The 21,415-nt window shown below is 38.1% G+C and overlaps 2 protein-coding genes across 4 annotated transcripts in view; one reads left to right on the top strand and one right to left on the bottom strand.

The window, feature by feature from the left end:
• Atg3 (autophagy related 3) overlaps positions 1-19,673 on the bottom strand; it is a 29,201-nt gene extending 9,528 nt beyond the window's left edge. Inside the window, exons 1-7 of the mRNA XM_021184720.1 lie at positions 19,252-19,673; positions 15,973-16,014; positions 11,486-11,535; positions 8,598-8,668; positions 6,796-6,903; positions 3,197-3,246; positions 234-315 (exon numbers count right to left, since the gene is read on the bottom strand). Of these exons, the coding sequence (XP_021040379.1) occupies positions 234-315; positions 3,197-3,246; positions 6,796-6,903; positions 8,598-8,668; positions 11,486-11,535; positions 15,973-16,014; positions 19,252-19,323 (475 nt within the window). The 5' untranslated portion in view covers positions 19,324-19,673. The remainder of the gene's footprint in view (positions 1-233; positions 316-3,196; positions 3,247-6,795; positions 6,904-8,597; positions 8,669-11,485; positions 11,536-15,972; positions 16,015-19,251) is intronic.
• A 91-nt stretch (positions 19,674-19,764) lies between these two features.
• Positions 19,765-21,415, top strand: part of Slc35a5 (solute carrier family 35 member A5) — a 20,818-nt gene continuing 19,167 nt past the window's right edge. For 2 of the 3 annotated variants that reach the window (XM_029470705.1, XM_029470704.1), the window contains exons 1-2: positions 20,079-20,282; positions 20,772-20,957. In XM_029470705.1, coding sequence (XP_029326565.1) covers positions 20,255-20,282; positions 20,772-20,957 — 214 coding nt within the window. In that variant the 5' untranslated portion in view covers positions 20,079-20,254. Of the gene's footprint in view, positions 20,038-20,078; positions 20,283-20,771; positions 20,958-21,415 lie in introns of those variants that run through there. The other variant, XM_021184714.2, reaches the window with a different exon arrangement.

The following is a 21,415-nucleotide window of genomic DNA, read 5'->3' as shown; positions in this document are numbered from 1 at the left end:
GAACTCAGAAATCCGCCTGCCTCTGCCTCCCAAGTGCTGGGATTAAAGGCGTGTGCCGCCACTGCCTGGCCCAAAGTAAGTTTTATCCTGACCTGATAAAATATAAAATAAACTAAATATTCACAAGGCTCTTAAATGTTAAGCAAACAGAAAAGAATTCTTAGTCCACATGATGTATAAATATTCAAGAATCAACAGTCTAATGGAACTAAAGCAATCTAAACTAGCAATACCTTCCATGTCTGCAGCTTCCCCTTCATCTTCCTCGTCTTCTTCATCACACAGTGCTGAGCAATCTTGGAGTTTTATACTGTCCTTTGAAATTAATTACACTTAAGTTATGCAAGTGTACACTCATTAATTCAACATGAAGCATACTTAACATGAGATTTTTATCAGCAGTATTTATTTCCTTCAAAAACATTATTAGACAGCCCGTCACATACATGGTTCTATTCTTGGTGTTGGTGATACAGAGGGAAGAAAACAGAAGAAATCTCCTTCCTCTGACTGCCTGTGCTTCCTCTGTGAATAGTTTTACGACCATGTACCATTTAGTAATGAGGACACATTGTGAGAAATCACTGTTAGGTGATTTCACCAAGAGAAGACCACAGAGTGTAGCTAAGGTAGCCTTGACATAACCAGAAGATGCCATCTTACAGAAACTCCAGCATTAGGTGGCCATCCTCATAAATATTCATACTGAGCACTGAGCACAATGGTAACTGACCACAGTAAAAAAAAAAATCAGTATCATCTAATCAGGTAGTTTATGTTCCCTAGAAATTCACACACCAATGACAATGACTAACCCATAAATAATTCACTGGAAGTACCATGCTAGATGCTGTGATTGAGAAGTATCAGAGGGTACATATCATTATTATTACCCTAAAATGACCATTTTAAAAGTCATTTCCAACCAAAGCCTCACTGCAACAGTACATACTTGTAAAAAAAACCATTTATTTGGTGTGTGTACACATGTATGGAGTTCAGAGGAAATTTTTAGAAGCTGGTTCTCTCTTCCCATCAATATGAATTATAGGGATTGAATTCAGCTCATCAGACCTGGCAGTCAGCACCTTCACTCACTGAGTCATCTCACAAGTGCCAAAAAGTACTTTTACTGCTAACTACCAATAATGCATTGGTATTAAAAAGCTAGTTCAAAGTTATGTTAACCTGCCTATTTACAACGTAAAGAAAAACTACATATTTATAAGTCAAACACATTGTAATTTGAAATGAAGTGTGAAGCTTTATTATATGCTAACTTACTGAGAATATCCTAGCTGGATAAATCTAAGTTATAAGAGCTTACAATTACATTTTCATTCACCTTATTAATAGTATTATATAAGAAAGAATAATGCCAGTGAGAGCCTACTTAGGGCTTATTTACAACTAGAAACAAATGAAATATATCTCTATTACACTTAAAATGTAAACCAAAGAAGATTGTCAGTACTTGGATAATTATTTAATGAACTTTCCAATGTCAGATGTCATTGACACAACAGGGTAGAAATGAACAACACTTGAGTTCAGATGGAGAATATTGTAAAGACTAAATTACAAAAAAAAGAAAGTTCTATTTATAATAAATTACAGAAGGCATATACCTAGCTAAAAAATATAGTTCACCACTTCCTCTTTAGAACAAGAAAGTTAAGTATCAAAATAACCATTACTGTATTTGTTAAAAAATTTTTAGGTAGGCCTGCTGGCTTAAAACAAGTAACTCCAGCTAACTGGGAGCCTATGGCAGAAAGAATAAGTTTAAGTTTCTCTGAGCTACATTCATAGCAAGTTTTAGGCCAACAAGGGAAACCTAGTCAGACGCTGTCTGGCTACTGAGAGAGACAAGCAGCTCAGCAATGAAGCTCTTGCCTAGCACCCTAAGCGACAGGTTCCGCCTTCAATTCCCAATACAAAACCAAACACCAACCATATTACCTTGCCATCTGCCACTACAAATCTGAGGCACAACAGACAAAATAAACAACATGTTGTGAAGCAACAACACAATTTGTAAGATTTCTTCTCAGTCATACTTCCAAAAATTAGAAAATCAAAAGGATAAATGCCTTGGCCAGTGAACCATCACTCCCAAATTACAAAGCATATTTTACTTTCTTATTCTTTAAGTTCCAGGTAATAAATCCCCAAAGATACAGTGACTAACACACACACACACACACACACACACAAAGGCCTTAAATTAGTAATTTATGTAGGGAACCACACGGGGGTTGGGGGAGGGGGAGAGAACTGATTGAATGATGGATGGATGGATGGATGGAAAAAAACAGCAACACATATATTAAAACTAAAACCAATACAAGGAACATTTATATGATCCCTACATTAAAATGAAATAGAAATTAAGAAAGCAATCCATATCTTCATTTGTTAAAAAAAGAAAAGTAGCTGGGCAGTGGTGGAGCATAGCTTTAACCCCAGCACTTAGGAGGCAAAAATAGGTAGATCTCTTAAGTTCTACTAAGTGAGTTTCAAAACAGCCAGGGCTACAGAGAAAAACCCTGTATTCGGAAAAAAAAGAAAAAAAAAAGAAAAAGAAAAACAGCAAGCATTCTGTTTTTTTTCATAGCATTTCAAACAATCATATAAAAATATAAAGCAGATGCAATCAATCTGAGAAAAGGGCTGAAACGTCTGTGCAAATGTACCAGCACAAGAGCTTCACCCAATCATACTTAGGTTTACCCACACAAACTTAAAACGGTTTTTCAAAATGTCACCATTTTGGCTGATACTAAAGTACACAGTGAAACCTCTAAAAACAGAATTTTAGAAGTTACTACCAGTAATTTAAGAAAGGAAACAATAAAATGGGTTAGAATAAACTACAAAATGTAATAGTAATATAACATCAGCAAAGGCTCCTCTCACAAATCGTCCTTGTAAGCGTTTACTGTCAGTGCACTTACACTAGTACTTTTACTGCAGTTCATAAGTTACAAGCCTGATTACCTGAATTCTATCTGCTGGGCCCACACCACGGAACAAGAGAACCAACTACCCCAAGGTATCCACCACATTTCTACATCCTTGCCTTGATATACACACATTCATATACACACACCCAAAATAAATAAACAAATACAATTTAAAATTTAAGTATAGGCAAAAAACTAGGGTCACTGACTTTAGAAACGTTAAGTAATACCTTGCTTTCCAGTGTAATCTCCTTAACTGCTTCAGTAACTCCTGTAATACCTGTTTAGAATTCAGCAGAAAAAAATAACTAAAATTAAGCCGCAAACATTCCAGTTATGTGAATAAAACATTTAAATGCTTACAACACTGAAACAGGCATATTTCGACAGAATCTTTACAAATGAACTTTTCCAAACAATCCAAAGGTACCTCCCAAAATATGCCTCAAAAATTCTAATTTAGAAATGTATTATATTACCATGACTTGGTCCATTTTCTATTCTTCATTTGATTTTTTTTTCACAACACACACTACAATCAAGAGACTATATGATTTCTGTTTACAGTTTAATTAGACCTGCATCAAAATTAGGTTTTGGTTTTGTTGACACACACTATTTGCTTCAAAAACATTGGCCATCTGAATGTAGTAAGACCACACCACACTCTTACAGACCTTTTACTTCACCAAGAATGTCTACATTTTATCTGTACAAATTCCATCTGTAAAAGAGAGTAACATTTTCTCCCTATGAAGAAATGAAGTTGACAGACAGACTTTGGTTAACTATTTTAACTGTATCACTCAGTGGTACATCCTCAGAAGTCCCTGTCACAGAAAGGTATAATGCAGATAAGCAGCAGCACTACACCACAGTCCTGCATAGCGATTCAATCCCACGCACCCATCAGTCCTCAAAAGGACAGTTTAACAGGATGGGACACTCAGTAAGAAACTCAGGACCTAATATTACAACAGATTTAAAGTCCTAAATTCAAAATGCATTTAGCTCCCAATCAATGCAGCGTATTTTCTTACTCTAAAGTCGGCATGCCTTTAACAGTCCTAAACCAAAGGGTTATGAGCTCACCTTCACAAATGGAAGATGGCACCCTCCAAAGACCAGCATTACAAGTCTTTATTTCATAGCACTTTGGCTATCATCCTACAATAGATATGATCAATCAAGACGGTAAAACCCAAATCTATCAATCAAACTAAAAATACAGAATTATTTACTGGACATAAAAAGAAACCTCATCAATCTGCCAAAATATAGTAATGTATCAGTCAAAATATAATAATGTAGTAGTGTCCCATTACACCCAACCCCAGGCACTTGCTGGAGAAGCCTCTCTCTGCAGTGGGAAACAGTCATGCAGAGATTCCTGATGGTCAAAAGGGCTAAGACTAAGTGACTACTAGGTAGGTGCTCAGCCCTCAGTATGACTCTTTATCCCCAAAGCTTAGGGAACGTCAGTGAAGAAGTGGTAGAAAGAAAGGAGAAGCTGGTGGGTTGGGAAGGAATGCTGAGGGGTGCTGTATTCTGACATGACATGGACAATGCACTCATGATCTCACAGCAACTCTCTGCTTATCTGCACAAGACTTACATCAGATTTAAGCCAATTAAGCTTACATCATGGATGGGGAAGGTACTCATGAGGTTCCACCCCAAGTGAGTACCACTGGTGTTGATGGCTGCTCAGGGCGGTAGATAAAGATTTGTGTTTGTTTTGCAGGCAGGCACCACTGGTGGATTGCCCAAGCTCTGGTGGTTGGTCCCACATCAATGTACATGTAGCGTACATTAATTCAACTCAGTGAAATCATTTAAAAAGAAAACAAAGGAGGGGCTGCTTAGAGGTTAAGTGCACTGGTTGCTCTTCCAGAGGATGGAGGTTAGGTTCCCAGCACACATGGTAAATAAGAACTGTTTCTAACTCCTGTTTTAGGAAATCCTATACTCTTTCTTCTGGCCTCCCCAGGCACTCCACTGTGTGCACCCGATGCAGACATACATATTGATAAGACATCACACACATAAAAACAATAAGGACATGAGAACTTTTTTAAAAGGACATAAAGTGAGAGGGGTAACCAAGGATATGAACAAGGTATACTAGACATATATGTAAATTGTCAAAAAGATAATTTTTAAAATATTCTTAATTTTAAAAGTATAGCACACCTGACAAAGCAAAAGAAAGCTCAAATGTTTATAAATAGTCACACTCCAGACTTGTGATGTTCTATTCTGTCAATCTGGTTAGTGTTGGGTTAGCTAGCTAGCTGGTCAAAAACTAGTCCAAAGGTTGCAGTGGAGGTACTTTTTCTAAGAGACTTGGAATAAATATTAAAACCAGTATTAAATAAAGCAAATCGTCTTTCAAAAAGTAGGTAAACTGCATCCAATCAAGTAAAGGAGAGAAAAGGAAATGAAAGCCAATAAATAACTGCCTGCAGTATCAACCGCTCTTTGGTGCTCCAGCCTGTTGGGGCATACCCTGCAAAGTTCAACTGTCATATAAACCAATTCCTTAAAATATATCTACTTATATTACAGTGTAGCAGTGATCCTCAAAGGACGAGCACTGGAGAATTAAAATTTCCACATGAGATCCTATCCTGGGAGAGAGTAGGATTTAAGTCCTGGCTATAGAGGAAGAGGGAGAGTATTCACTTAGGCCTGACAATTTATGTCCTAGCTAAATCTACATTACATTTCCTGAACTTTCCTCATCTTTTCTGTAAAATCATAGCATCACTGAAGAGAAGGAAGAGATCTTTTCTATTTCAGGTCTAGTCAAAACTGTAAATAAATCCATTCCTATGTCCCGTGGTTTTCCTCTCGCATGACAGAAACCTCCATTTCTCCTGTCATACCTATCCTTCCAGCACACCCCTATTGGTTCTGCGCCTCTAAAGAACTGACCAATACAGAGGCTAATTAATAGGAAAAAACAACAATGAAACCTGGATGAGGTGAAGCAAGGCAAACTGGCCTTAGTTGGGAGTACTGCCTTATCCTGAGATACAGTTCAAAGTTTTAATTCTTTAAGTATCTCCAATGAAGATAAGAATTAATTACATGCATTTAATAAGCTGAAAAGCAATATTATTGCTATTTCCCACAGAGGAAAAAATGGTGCTACTTGTTCTGTATCTTTAAGTAAACATTTTTTAGCAGTCAACATTTTGTAGAATTTTGCCAGTCAAGCACACTAACACCTACTTAGCTCTGTGCATTAGGATCCTATATGTAGGTTCAAAGTTTAGGATAGTGTTTCTAAAATAAAATGCAACTAAAAAATACAGTACCTCTCCAGCTTTTCAGAGAAACTACACTATAAATAATCATTTTAGTCAGTCACCAGGCTATTTACTACCAGCATGCTACCTTTATCTTCCAACCTTGAGAAAATTAGTGAAGAGTATTGAAAATTCTCTGAAGGATCGGGGGCTCGGGGTACGGGAAGCATGACAACATGAAACAGACGGGGAAGAATGACTGATGGAATGGGTTTAGAATGATGCTGAGCCTACCACTTCCTCTAGACTTTAGCACAAGAGATTCAGAGCAAATGCATGTGCCGTCAGGACTTTGCATGGATTTATTTTCTCTTCTATTTAGAAATAGTGAAAATAAGTGACTATTTCACGCTGTAACTGAAGCCGCAGATGCTACCTTTTCTTTTTTGACTTTGGGGACAAAATTGTAACTTATGTATCCCTTTTAAAATTTTAAATCAAGCCTGTTATAAAAAGATTGTAAAAAACATTAAAATAGTTTAAACTAAATACGTGCTATTCTGTACACTTCTCACCTGTGTTGTGATATGTATCTACCCATCCCCCATCACCATCATCTTCTTCAATGATAGCTTCCAATTCATCCGAATACTCCATCTGTTTACACCGTTTGTAGCATGGAACTGTTAAAACAAACAAACAAATTACTAATATATAACCCACTAATAATAAATCCATTAGAAAAAGAAGGCGTCTATCTTAAAAAGAAAAAACTCAATATTAAGTAAACCTTTCCCTCCCAATGAGACTGATAATTTAAGAGTTACACTCAGCCCACAGACACATCATTATCTAGCCCCATTCATTAATCCTTCCCCAGTCTGTTGTATCAGAAGACAAGTAAAAAGGCTCTGGTGTGAGCTGTCTGTCTTCCTTTACCATGATCTGTGAGGAACAGCTGGCTGAAGCCAGATGATGGTGCTCAGTTCCAAGCTGATGAATAATATTCACACTAATGGCTCTAGTCTCAGAATAGCAAACACCACCTGTCACACTGAAAGGTGGTAGAGGTGACCTCTGGAATGCAAAGCTAAAGTAACTGTTAAAGTGAATTTCATATTTAAGTTCCAATTATTTACCAAGGATAAACAGATTAAAATTCAATAACCTGCTAAATTTTACTTTAATAACGGTGCCAAATGTTTATAAAGATGTATTAATTAATGAGTACTATTATTTCATAAACCTATAATTATCGATAACATGTGGTATAAACATTATGCTCAAGACATCATCATTAATTTCCTGATTAAACAACCAGGATATAAATTATCAACCTTAAAAATATATACAGCATAGGAAGAATGTCTGGATATTTTGCTTGTGTTTTTGGTACTGTACATCAAACACAGGGCTTTGAGCCGAGTAAGAGCCAGCATTCTGCCTTTTTAACCACTGAAATTGAATTGGAATCTAATCACTGGAGACTATGTGATCTCCTTAGGTCTCCTTATATAGCTCAGGCTGGCCTTGCACTTACCATGCAGTCCAGATAGCATTCTTTCATCCCTATATGCAAGAAAAAGCACACAGGCATGTGCCTGCAAAACTGCTACTTGTTACATATTATCTGCCTTCCAAGTTTAGGTTAAAATACAACAGAAGTCAATATATTGTTACATGGTTATTTTAAGACCATCACAATCTTCTAATGTTTTAAAAATTAACTTCATAAATAAGATGACTTCTATTTTAAAAGGGTTGTGCCTGTGGGTAAACTTTTGATGGCACAGTGGATAATAAAATCTTTAAATTTAAGATTTTATATGTCAAAGGTAAAATCAATTTCATGTTCCATAAAAATTTACATCTAAAGATTAAAATCAAACAGCTAAGTATATTGTGATTATGAAATCAACTTAGAAAAAACTATTAAGAGGAATCTAAGTTTTCCTGAGGACTTCTTCCATACAATGACAATTAGATCTTTTTGATAAAAAGAACTAAAAAGGAAGAAATAAAAACCAGAAAACATTACTGGGATAAAAAACCCAACTCTTCATGAAATTTTCATCTGCAAGAAGCCTAACTTCAGACACAAATTAGAATCAATAAATATAAATGGGATTTTGTTATTTCAATATACTATGCAGGGCTGGAGAGAGCAGTTAAGAACACTGACTGCTCTTCTGAAGGTCCTGAGTTCAATTCCCAGCAACCACATGGTGGCTCACAACCATCTGTAACGAGATCTGACTCCCTTTTCTGGAGTGTCTGAAGACAGCTACAGTGTACTTATGTATAATAAATAAATCTTTAAAAAAACATATGTATACTATGCAAAATTTACTAATGAATACAGTGATATAATTCTTACCATTTTTGGTTACCAAAAATTGTTTGTCTGTCGGTAGATATGCCTTCACTTTCAATTCTTCCCCTGTAGCCCTTTAAAAACAGTGGGAAACACAAAAATACAAAATATTGTAAAAGTCAAATGTGTAACAGACAATATCACATGAAAATCTATCAAGGATGTACTTCTGTGGAAATTGTTTTAGCACTGCTAGGCAAGTCTGCCATTAAGTAAGGGCACAGAAAAGCATATACTAACATGAGTAAAATATATTGGGAGACTCAGACAGAAGGAATTTGTATTTAACATTAAGCTAAAATGGTAGAATAATAGAACTAGGAAACTATTAGACTTGGTTCTAAACAACAACAAAAAATTGCAGGTCTTTCATAATGCATCCCATCATATAACCTCTCAGACTGCCAATACCAAAGTACTGATCATTTGAGATAAGGGCAAGAGATGGGAAAAGCTGTATGCTAATACATACAACGTAGACAATCAGCAAGTTCCCTTATGCCCTAGAAGTGGGGATGGGCTGGGGAAGGTAAGGGCCTAGTGATAAAACCTATCGCTGTGTGCAGTGACTATACACTAAAAACTTAGAAAGTCCCTCTGCCTACTATGTCTAAAACTGAAACTAAAAGACAAAAGGTATTGAATCAAAGATGGTAGTACTGAAAATAATGCTTAATAGCAAACAAAATCCTGTTGCAGCATGTAATTACAGGACCTCCAGCTCCAACACGAGCTATTATTAATTATCAATACAGTCTTTAAAAGGTTACTGTTACTGCTATTCCCGTCTTATAAATAACAAAACTGAAGTTGAAAGCGTCAGAGTGCTCACAATCAGTAAAAGAGGCTGGAAGAGCTGGGATCAAGTCAAGTGACTGTAGGTTCTTCTTCAACCACTTCTACTATGAGTCAGGAGCAACTGTAGTGATTCTGAGTGCTCTGCACCCCTCTCAGTCTGCTGTGCACCATCTACTAGACCTGGCCAGGACGGAGCTGGCATGTGGTGCCTTCACAAGTATCAACACAAGACTTGTAAGTTACGTTGCCTTTTCAAGCTTCTTCAATTTAAACCCCACAGAATTGAGAATAATATAAAGCCAGGAATATTATTTATAAACCTTATGATCATCTTTCAATGAACTCAGCTATCAGATTCAACACCAGTGCCTAAGTTGTAAGGGAAGCAGAGTCAGGACCACCATGGCTTACATACACAAACATATTAGCATGTAAATATTTGCTTCTGGGACTCCTTTAAAATAAATATTCCTTGGTCCCAGCAATTCGGACAAAAGTGTAGGCTCTGGCATGGAGTATGACTGGGTTCTCAGTTACAGTTTAATTATTTCAACAATCACAATTTATAAAAGTGAAGCTGACAAGGTTTATCTCAGTGGCTAAGGGTGCTTGCAACCATCTGAGTTCAATCTTTGGCATCCATGAGGGAGAAGAAGGGAAATGACTCCCACATATTATCCTGTGACCTCCACATGCATGCTCTAGCATGCTGCACACACACACACACACACACACACACCACACACACAGTAGTTTTTTAAAAGTCTGTAAATACAGTAATCTTAACTACTAATACCTGTCAAAAGATATTGCCTATTTATACACAGCTCCTCCTCACCGTGCTAAACTTGCAACACTTTAACTACCTGGGTAATTTAAGGCAAAAACAACAAAAGACCTTTAATAAAGAAATATGGGTCTATCATAGTAAAGAAAAGTCAAATAAGTTATTTGGTTCAAATAAGTGTTACCTTATTTCTAATGTGTATAAATACACACCAGGACCTAATTATAGCAAGAAATTTAGAACATACTAAATCAGAGAGCATCTACAGATTTTTATATTTTAGGGCAAAAATACAGACATGTGCACATATAAGTAAATGAAGCTGACAATATGTCATTTCTTGGTACATAAGAATTTATGCCCTATAAGATACACAGCAAATGTAAAAATCAATGACAACTATTTCAGGTACATGTTAAAAACAAAAATGAAAGGAACTAAAACAGGTTACAAATGAAAGAATTTTCTAACTTTGGTTTAAAATAATTCAGGTGATTAAATTCTTTAGCTAAAAAGAAAACTGGAACGAACTACAACCTTGTCATCCTAGAATCCAATAATTAGAACTGTATCTTCCAAGTATAACTGAAAACGCATGAAACTCAAGAAGACTGAAAAACATCATTAACAAGAAGATACAGCATATTAAAACATCCCTACAACATACACATGAAACTAGCTTATTATGTACAGACAACTGTGACCCAAACACAACAGGTCAGCCAACACTGAAATAAGATTTTAGAAAAAACCCATCTGTTAGTACTAAAAAGTAATAAACTTTCATTCATTATAAAGCATATTTATGTTAAATTACTTTGGTATTTAAGAATAATGCTATTGAAAAATTCTTTCTAATTCTTTATGGGCCTAATCCCAGACAATTTTCAAAGCAGGACATTCACCTGTGATGTTTAAGTTCAGGTATTATATCTTAAAAAACATAAGCTCCATAAAATCTCTGCATTCATCACAAAAATGTTCAAATTTATTAAACTCTTAATCATATTTTTAAAAGAACCACAGATCAGATTTAAGAAAAACAAAGAAAATACTAGCAAAGGAAGTTAAGTGGATTTGAGTATGTCTACACTTTGTGCTAAAAGAACAAAGTAAAATACATGACACCTACCCTCCTCCACCCCTCACCCTTTATTTTCCTTGGGGGTTCACTGTTTCAGGAGAAGAACCTAGTGAAGAAGGCTAAGCTAGCTCATCTTCCGACTTTTCATGTGTTAATCACTTTACAAACTGCCTGTAATCCTAAGGCTCAGCAGTGTTCCAATTTTCACTCAACATTACTTACCATTGCCATGTTGGACAGTGGTGGACTAAGTGATCTCCAGCTGCCACAAACTATGCAGGGATTGCAAGGAATATGGAAAAAGCGGAAAAGATACATTGAACATCACTGAATACAGTATGGCAAAATACCAAACTGATCACCCTGGGTAACTCTGAGACTCAATAATCAATTAAAATGAAAATAGCCCAAAACTTGCTTTATCAAGCTGAAGAATTACAATTAGTTAACTTAAAAAAGTTTTGTTTAGCACCTATAAAAACCTCAATTTTGAAAGAAAAACACTGCTATCATTTTGTTTTGTGTTCTGTGTATCCCTGGCTGTCCTGGAACTCACTTTGTAGAGAGACTGGCCTATCAGCTGACTCTGTGTCCCAGTGAGGCACCATCACAACCGGCAGGCAAACACTTATCTTTAATTCAATTTTCATCATCAAATCATGTTTCAAACCTTAAATTTGAAACCTTGAAATTGCCGGAAGGCAAGGGAACGAACATCAAGTGTCAAAATCTATCTTGCAATTCAATAGAGTCCTGTTAAGGACTGGAAACTCAAGGAAGATGTTTAAAGATACAGATATAGGTCTAATGTCAACCTATTTCATTACAGTGGAGGTTTCTTCTTCCTCCTGTGGTATTTCTTAGCTCTATCCATTAATTTATTTATTTATTCACTTTACATCCAGATCTCTTATCACTTTACTCCCCCTCTCACAGTCCCTCCTCCCACATCCCATTCCCTTCTCCTCTGAGAAGGGGGAGGACCCCTGGGGACCAACCCACCCTAGCACATCAAGTCACTTCAGGACTCGGCACATCCTGCTTTGCCTGCATGTGCATGTCTTTGCATTCCTGGTGTCCATCGGGGTCAGAAAAAGGCATGAGGTCCTCTAGAACTGAAGTTAACTGATGGTTGTGCGCCATCATGTGGTTGCTGCAAACCACACTCAGGTTTTCTGCACTATCTAGTGATCTTTTAACACTGAGGCACCTCTTTAGCCCTCTATTTTTTAAGAAACCTTTTTTAATTTTTTGGTGGTATCAACCCTGGGGCATATTAAACAAGCATTCTGTGTCTCTCCCAACCCTGGACCAATATTGAAAGAGAGCTTTATTATATTCTTAAAAGGACTCATTAAAAAAAATTATGGGGGTTTGAGAGATGGCTCAGCCGTTAAGAGCACTGACTGCTCTTCCAGAGGTCCTGAGTTCAAATCCCAGCAACCACATGGTGGCTCAAAACCATCTGTAATAGGACCTGATGCCCTCTTCTGGTGTGTCTGAAGGCAGCTATAGTATACTTATATATACATAAAATAAATAAATCTTTTTTAAAAAACCAATTATACTATAGTAACAAACAACATGAGATGGGGGGGGGGAGAGAAACTTAAGTTCTAACAAACTAAGAAAGTATTTGTAAAATCAGATCTGGGGTCCAGGCTGGCTTTCCAGCAGCAAACCTGATCGCACACACATGTAATCCCAGTACTTCTGAGGTGGAAGCAGAAGGACCAAAGAGTTCAAGGGCCTTGTCAGCCACCCGGTACATTCCAGATTGGCCTGGGATACATGAGACCCGTGCAAAAAATTTCTAGAGGGAAACATATAGAGGGAGAGGAGGAGGAGAAAAAGGAAAGAGCTAATGGATTCCTTGGGCTTTCTGAGCAGGCTGACCATTACATCAGCTTTCATTTTTTATCACAAATAAAAATTAGACTCAGGGAAAAACAATTTAATATTTGAAAATGTTCTAGTTCACATGAATATAAGGTAATCTGGCTGAAGAATACTAAACTGGCTTACCTTTAAATGCAGAAAACAAGAGTCCACTAAGCAGAGCGACATTGTAACCACTGGAAAGACTTGAAAATGCTTTCCCAATTGCCTCTATTTCACAACAGTTCTAACTTAAAACTATTATTTGTGGGTTATTACACAGCACAAAATTAGGAGACTTTTCATATTCTCAATACCTTTTGAAAAAGTCTATCTATCCAAAAGTCCATTTTCAATTGAGAGAGTAAAATTCAGCTGTATAAGCACTCAGAAAATAGCTAGCCTACTTAAGATGCTATATCACCAAAGTTAAGATATTGCAACTTTATTCCAAACATAAACTTTTTCTTCTTTCATTTAATGCATTTGGGGGTTACCACAACCAAGTGTTGCTTTTTTAGCTGTGTGATTGTCAGAAATTTAACACATCAGAGTAACAAATTAACAAAATGCAAGCCAAAGAGATTATTAAAAATGAAAATTCTTTAATTATATTGTCTTCAAATCATAAGACATTAATTTTATCTAGTGGTCCCTTGATAGTAACTATTTAAATATAACAAAACATTATGAAATAAAACTGAAAAAAGAAACCCACAGAACTGCACCAACAATTAGCACATGTGGATGTCTGTCCTCATTAGCAAAAGCCATTATTACTAGTTTCAAAACTCAAGTGAAATAACTTATTAGAGTCAAATTAACAATTGTTTATAGTAGTTTTCTCATAGTAGAAATTCTTCTGTGGTGTTTCTCAATACACAATACTGGTTAGTACTCGATCTAACAAGCTACATCCAATATTTGCATTTTAGCAGACACTATTCCTCAACTGACCTTTAATTAATTTATCACTATTTAAATTCGTTAGGCCAGCATGTGCTTGTCCCCAACAGATACAGTATCATGCTGCCTCTCTTGAAACAAAAATATTTCCACGTTTCTCAATGAAGACAAAGAGAGCTGGAAACTTGTGGGTAAGAGCGAGAAATAAGAAGAAACAAATTAACAACTCAATTCAGTATGTAGTATTTATCCCAAGCAAATCATACCTTCTCATTGTCTTCCCTCAGGCTCATTCTAATTTAGTTCAATCCTTTAATTAAGTTCTATCTAAGCCTAGCATTACAGCTTTGTATCAAATTAAGCTAATTTTGCCTTAGTTCTTTTTTTTTTTTAAGGGAAAATTCATACTTCATGAGGCTATTAATTTATTCACATTAGGATGAATTTTTGTTTGAAAACAGATTGATTCTATAGCACTGCAGCCAACAATTAGTTATATTCACACAGTAAAGATAGAGCAAAATATGCAAGCACAGCATATGATTATCTTTGCTCTTGATTTCAGGTAATTAAAAATCCACAGCTAAACAATGCCTGTTCAGGAAGAAAATTAATGAGACCCTTAAGAACAAAACTGACTTTTAATTGGCATTGAACAGATTACAATCATGACATCTAAAGCAAAGTAAGTGCTTTCAAAGAATTTCCCTTCCAAGCCCCTCATTTTACAGAGGGGTAAACATGATGCCTAGACCTATATAGCTAGCAGATTAGACAGATGGTTCTAAAAAGTACATTCCTTAGGCTCTTTCCACAACACCCCAGGTCTTTATTAAGAATAAAGGCAATTTAAAAATATAAAAAAAACAAGTCCAATCAGTACAGCAGGCCATTATTAGGCCTCCAATGAACTGAACTGCAGATAGTAGCGCCATAACTGGATACTGCTTTAAAGTCTTAGTTTATAGCGAGACCCAGTGCCTCATCATGCAACACAGCTCATTTTATGTTTCCTCTTTTTTCCAGGTGGAAGAGGCTTTATTGGGAGAGAAAAGGTGGCAGCCGAAAGAGATGAGGTAGAGAAAAGAGAAAGAGAGAAAGGGGGGAGGGAGAGAGAGAGGTAGTGGAAGAAAGAAGGGGGGGAAAAGCTCGTTTTATGTTTCGATCAAAACAAGGAATATGACTCTACTGCTAATGAATAATAATAAAACTGAAGATCAATTTTAAATAAATCTGTTGCTTTTAGTAAGAGCAAGTAAGCAAGTGTTCATTCATAAAATTTATCCCCTGGGATTAATCTGTCTGGGGATGAACTATCTATATGAATGAGATAACAATACAAACTTTTGAGCAAATAAAATGAAGTGACATTCAAAATATTGCTCTATGCGAAAAGTTTAAAAAGTACAGGGAGCAGGTAAAATCTCCATAGCTCTAACAGTACTTAACTGTCAACACAATTTGTTTAAAAGACAAAGTGAAAACATGGTAAAATACTCAGTGTCAACTATGTAAAATTAAGCTAAATGACAGGAGAAAAAAATCACAATCAAAGTTTTAACACAATATCATAAAATATACATTTGGTCTAAACAGAGCCAAAACAGCAAATGCCAGAGCCAGGGCACATCCTCACAGCAATAAAAGATAAGTAAACACAACTATCTATTCATCTCCCTTTCCCAACTGTCACTTCCACAAAGAGTTCAACTACAAAGAAATATGAGAAGCAGAAAAATGAAAAGATGTTCTATATCATCTGCTAAGGGACGTAGAAATTCTCTTAACCTAATTATTATAGTTACCTAAATGTAATTTACTAAAAAAAAAAAAAAAAGTCAAGATGTTTTCTAACAAAGAGGAAAAGGCACTAGTCTAAAACAATTGTAAAAATATAAAGGCTTTAGGGTATCTTCAACACTCACCTCTTCTGGGGTGATTACACCCGTTTCCTTAAATTTTGATTCCTAAAGAGGGCAGAAAGAATAAAAGTATTAGACCATGTTCACATTCAACTAAAAAATGTCTTAGGGACAAATATTTGCCCCTCCTGGACAATGAAGAATATACTATGAAACTAACAAAACACTAAAACCTAAATATACTGTGTATAATAACACTAGTCCTTGCTAACAAAGACAAATGTATAATGTAGATGAATGACAAGAAATCACTTGCAGTATAATTTAATCAGTACAGTTTTTAAAAAGCATGCTAATATTTAGATCAGAGCGGCCCTTGTTGGGGAACAAGTCATTTTGCAGCACTCTATCACAGACAATGATTAAATAAACTGATATATTAAAAGCCAGCAGGAGAAATCATTTAGTACTTCATATTTTCCATTATTCTCATCACCATCATAACTTTCTTCTTTTGTTTTGATTTATTTTCTTCTGGATTGGGTTTTGTTACTGAGGCCAAGCTGGTGTGTAACTGAAAAGCTTCCTGCCTCAGGCTCCAGAACATTCTAGGCACTGTATCACTACCACCAGCTTCATTAAACTTTTAACAGTATTTTCTCCTCCGAAGCAACAATGCTATTAACTAATTTTTGTTCCACAATTTTACTTACAAGATTTTTGTGGTACAGTCTACAACATAAGACATCCATTTGTGAATATTATTTATTCAACAAATATTTACCATTATATGACAGTACAATTTGAGACAATGTGCTACATGCCTGAAAAATAAATCAAACTGATCTTTATAGCATGAAGAAGAAAAAAAAAAAAAACTGGTAGGGGAGAGGTGGTATAAAAATAACTCCTTGGCTAAGGGTTCAACTTAGCACCTCCAGAACCCAATGGAATTTTGATTGGCTTGATCTTGTACAGGTAATGACTGGCACTCTGAGTTTGAGTGTATCAGTCTCTTTCAAAGCCTGATACTTTGAAAGCAGTCCTCCTAGCCTCTAGCAGATGACTGCTGCTAGGAGAAGATAAGTCTCTTTTCTTCAAGTTTTGGTCTTTGGTAGGTTGTCCATTCTCCAGTGGGTGACCCTATGCCCACACACACCTAGGCAGCAGTGACTGTGCTCAGAGAATTAAAAAGAAAACATTAAGTGGGCAGAGGTATATGCTGGGGGTGATCTGGAAGAAATTGGAGGCGGGGAGGGAGAGATGGATATAACCAAAATACAATGTACACATTTATGAAATTCTCAAGAAATAAGAACAAAATATATTATAAATAAATAAAGGATAGAAAAAAGACTAAAACCATAAGGCTGTTTGGAGTAAAAGGATTGCTGGCCAAGGGAGGAAAAAAAAAATTCTAGAAGCAAAAGTCTGCTTGATTGTGTACTAAGGAGGGAGGCTACGCCGTGGTACTCACACGTTAGAGGAGACTAGGACTTGTAGTAACCAGAGACCCTTCAAGATCACTCTAAGGATTTCGGCTTTACTACAAGGCTGCCGCCTAAACAAAGCCATCTCTAACCCTTCACTTCCTAACAAAGGTTCATCTCTTTCTGGGTTGTCTCTCTGTCTCTCTTTCCCTTCCCTCATCTAGGGAGATCTATGAGGATTCTCTTTACAGGAGTGACAGAAGTCACCAGGAGGGGCCGTTAATTCTCTTTTATACTAAAAACATATGCCACACATTGCCTCCAGGAAGATCGGCAAAACACTTTAACCTCAGAACTTGGGAAGCAGAAGAAGGTGGGTCTCTAAGAATTCAAGGTTAGTCTGAGCTACAAAGTGCGGTCCAAACCATCTAAGTCTACACAGTGTGTGTGTGTGTGTGTGTGTGTGTGTGTGTGTGTGTGTGTGTATTTTTTGATTCCTCAAGAACCATTCTACAAGTTCAACAAAATGCAAGTGCTATACAAGATAGCCATTTCATATTTAATTGAGAAGCGTTTTGCTCATCTCTCCCTCAGACTAAAAGTTAAATTGATGGCACATTATTAAAACACTGTGAATCTACACAGATACAATATTCTGGAAGTATAACATATAAAAGAAGCATTTGATGTCAGTGTAGAAATTATTTTCCAATTCTTAAGTAAAAGAGTAAATCTTAACTTGACTGTCACAGTAAACATATAAAACAACAAAAGAAGATTCTCTTTGCAATTGTTCCAGATTCTTCAAACTTGATCCAAAAGTGTATTATTTTCAAAAGTATTTTATTTTACTTTATGTTTTGGTATTTTTCAAGACAGGGTTTCTCTGTGTAGCACTGGCTGTCCTGGAACTCACTTTGTAGACCAGGCTGGCTTCGAACTCAGAAATACGCCTGCCTCTACCTCCCAAGAGCTGGGATTAAAGGCGTGCACCACCACCGCCTGGCCCAAAAGTATTTTAGAAATAATTATTGAAAAGCATTCCCCCCTTGCCAAGGAAAGATCGAACAGCCTACTCTGCCCATCAGCAGATTTCACCCCTGCACTAAGATTGGTAAAATTCTAACTGAAAGCTAAGTACAGAACAAAAACTACGCAAAATTATCTGTTTCTCATTTACTGCTTGCTTTTTACAAAGCAAAATCAAGTTACCTACCGTATGTAGCCTAGAAGGTGTAAGAAAGCTCTGAACGAAGCCCTGAAAATTTACTTTTGAAAGCAAGTAATCCAGTCTGTGCTAACAGCTAACTTATCACAACTTTCACCTAAAAATGTCAATAGTGTTTCCAATCTATACAATATACAATCGGTTGTGCTGAACTGTTGCTGTAGGATCACCAAAGTCCAAGATTAATAATCACTTACGGCTACCTTAAAGGCTTGGGAAACTTCAAGTTTCGCTCTAGTTCAGCTCAGAGTTACTAACATGTTACAGTTTACTATGTTCCTCTGAAACCTAAGGAAGTTGGGAGTTAGATCACCCGAAAAGCAAAACTTCCTATGAAACTTGGAAGGAAACGTGGCATGCTGTTTAGCCACCAAGCTGTCATCTTTTCAAAGGTTAACCCAGTCTACCTGTTTAAAAGACTATGGATGTCAGAACGTTCGTACCTCTGCTCCGCACCACCTAGCCGTGCACCCCAAGGCGGCACTGATCGGTGGAGACAGCAGGCACCCAGCTTCACTCTAGTGGAAGCGGGGAAGCCAGCAAGCTTTGGGACTGGCCCAGGAGCCCAAGGCAAGAGGCAGCACCCGGCCGCGCGACTCGCCCCTCCACCTTCTACACCCCGTCCACGCTGGGGACCGGGACTTGGGCAACCAGGGCAGAGCAAGCCAGACCCTCCCCGCTTACCTTGAGGACCGGGGTCAGGTACTCGGCCACTTCCAGAGCCTTTCCCTTCACCGTGTTGATCACATTCTGCATCCTGGGGCTGGAGCAGCGATGGGACACGGAGGGACTGTCGCAATCCGGGCCACAGGGGAGTCAAAAACTGCCCCGGACGTGCCCGAGTGGCATCGAACCTCGCAGCGGCACCGGCCCGGCCGGGGGGGAGGGGCGGTGACACGCGGAGGCCCGGCCCAGCTGTCACCTGGCCGCCGCCGCAGAGGGCCCAAGCCGGCTGAGCGAGAGGCGGGTGCGCGCGCAGCCCCCGGCCTTCTCCAAGCTGTCTCTCGTCCCCGGAGCTCCACTCAACACCCCTTCCGGCTTCCCCTTCCTCTTCTCACACTCTCCCAACAGCCCCGCCGCCACCTAAAGCCTCACGTGACTCGACTCTCCCGGGACACGTGACAAAAGGAGGCCCCCCCCCGGGGGGGCGGGACCGGCCGGCCTCTCCTCGCTCCGGCCCGCCCCCCGGAAGCGCTGGAATGAGCGCGCCTGCGCAATGGACGCTCAGGCTGCTCTTCCTTAGCGGGCGGCTCTTAGCTTTGTATTCCAGCCCTGGAAGGCAGCGGGAGAAGGGTTGATTTTTATTGGCTTTTTTGTTTGTTTGTTTGTTTTTGTCGCCTTTGCTCCCGGCTCATAGTTTCCCCACCAATGGGTCTTCAAAACCTACTGCTGCTACTACGGACCTAGGCAGTCACTATCTCGGCTCTATGATGTCCGTTCTTGCACTAGAACCTTCCCTGAGCGACTGAGGTAACCGCGCCCTCGCGGGCTGAGTGTTGTGGCTCGAGCGTGTTAAGGGGCTTGGGAGCCGCCCGCGATTCCAATTGCGCATGTGTGGGAGGGTTTCCCTGACAGCGAGGGAAACCTGGCGGAGGTGGAGGAGTGCTGACCCATTGGCCTTCTGTCCATTGGCTTGTGCCCACCTGCTCTCTGATTTGGGCCTGTGTCTGCGGCCCTTGACGGCTCTATGTTCCCATCCTACCTGTGCGCGTTGGGCAAGTATTTACCCTGCCTGGAGTTTCGTGACCATCTGTCGTGAAAGACCGATCAGTTAGGCTCACTGACCCAAGATGAGCCCTCTGGTCCCATCCTGGTTCACTTAAGAGTCATTAGCTGTGATTCAACTATTTGCACTGAGGTCGTTTCTGTAAAAGAATCGTTCCCAGTGAGCTCTTTTTCTGCTCTGAAAGGAAAGGCCATTCCAAAATTCATTCCTTATGGACCAAAGTTAATACGAATAAACTGCTTTTCTGCAGTCCCAAACTGTCAGTTACACATTTCCTAACTTATTTCCAATCTGGCCATCCCCACTCTGTCTTGAGAGTTGCCTCTCCTATCAGATGTTGGCAATATGGTTTGTTTCCTTTAAGTCCTCTCTGTTCTCCTCGGCTGTCTTCGGTCTGCTGTAGTTGTGGCCAGACGTCTACAGGTTTCCTTTTCTATTTTTCACAGTCTTCAGTATTTGCATTGTGTTTAATCCTTAGGTCTGCCGACGGGGCTGCTCATGAAAGTGATCTTCTTAAGGCAATTAAAAACCCGTGGAATGGAAAGAAAATGCTCCAGGCGCCCTGGGTTAGGCCCACCAACGCTGTACACATTCCTGCTAGGCATTATATTCATTACTCTAAGTTCAAGTCGAATCTTACTGGTAAAATACTCTGCCAATGAAGGTGAGTTAAAATGGAAATGTGTATGGGGTGCTTTTAATCATTTGCCTGGTGTTCTTATGAATAAATTATACATGATACCTTTTAAAGTACTATGCTTTGTGTCCATGATAAAGTGTATTTAAATTTTAAACTTTAATCTTGTGTGTTCCTTGGCAACATTTTTTAACTCTGGATGAAATTTGGATCATTTAAGTGCAAAGTAAAGCACACTGTATCATAACCTCTGATTATACCCAGATGCCCACCAAGTGTTTCTGGATTTCTAGTAAAACATACAATTATAGCTTATTTGGAAATACAATATATTTGTTTAGTTTCTTGGCATTTGTGTGAGTCAGTATAAGTATTTTCTCAATGGGACAATAATAATTAAAAGTTTGGTATGTATATACTCAAAAAACCTATTTTTTTAATTTAAGGGTTTATGCAAATTTTTTATTCCACAAAATGCATTGGTT

The sequence above is a fragment of the Mus caroli genome, chromosome 16 (genome assembly GCF_900094665.2).
Source record: "Mus caroli chromosome 16, CAROLI_EIJ_v1.1, whole genome shotgun sequence".
Classification (NCBI taxonomy): Eukaryota; Metazoa; Chordata; class Mammalia; order Rodentia; family Muridae; genus Mus; species Mus caroli.
Note: the sequence above shows the minus strand (reverse complement) of the source record. Positions and strands in the feature narration are given on the sequence as shown.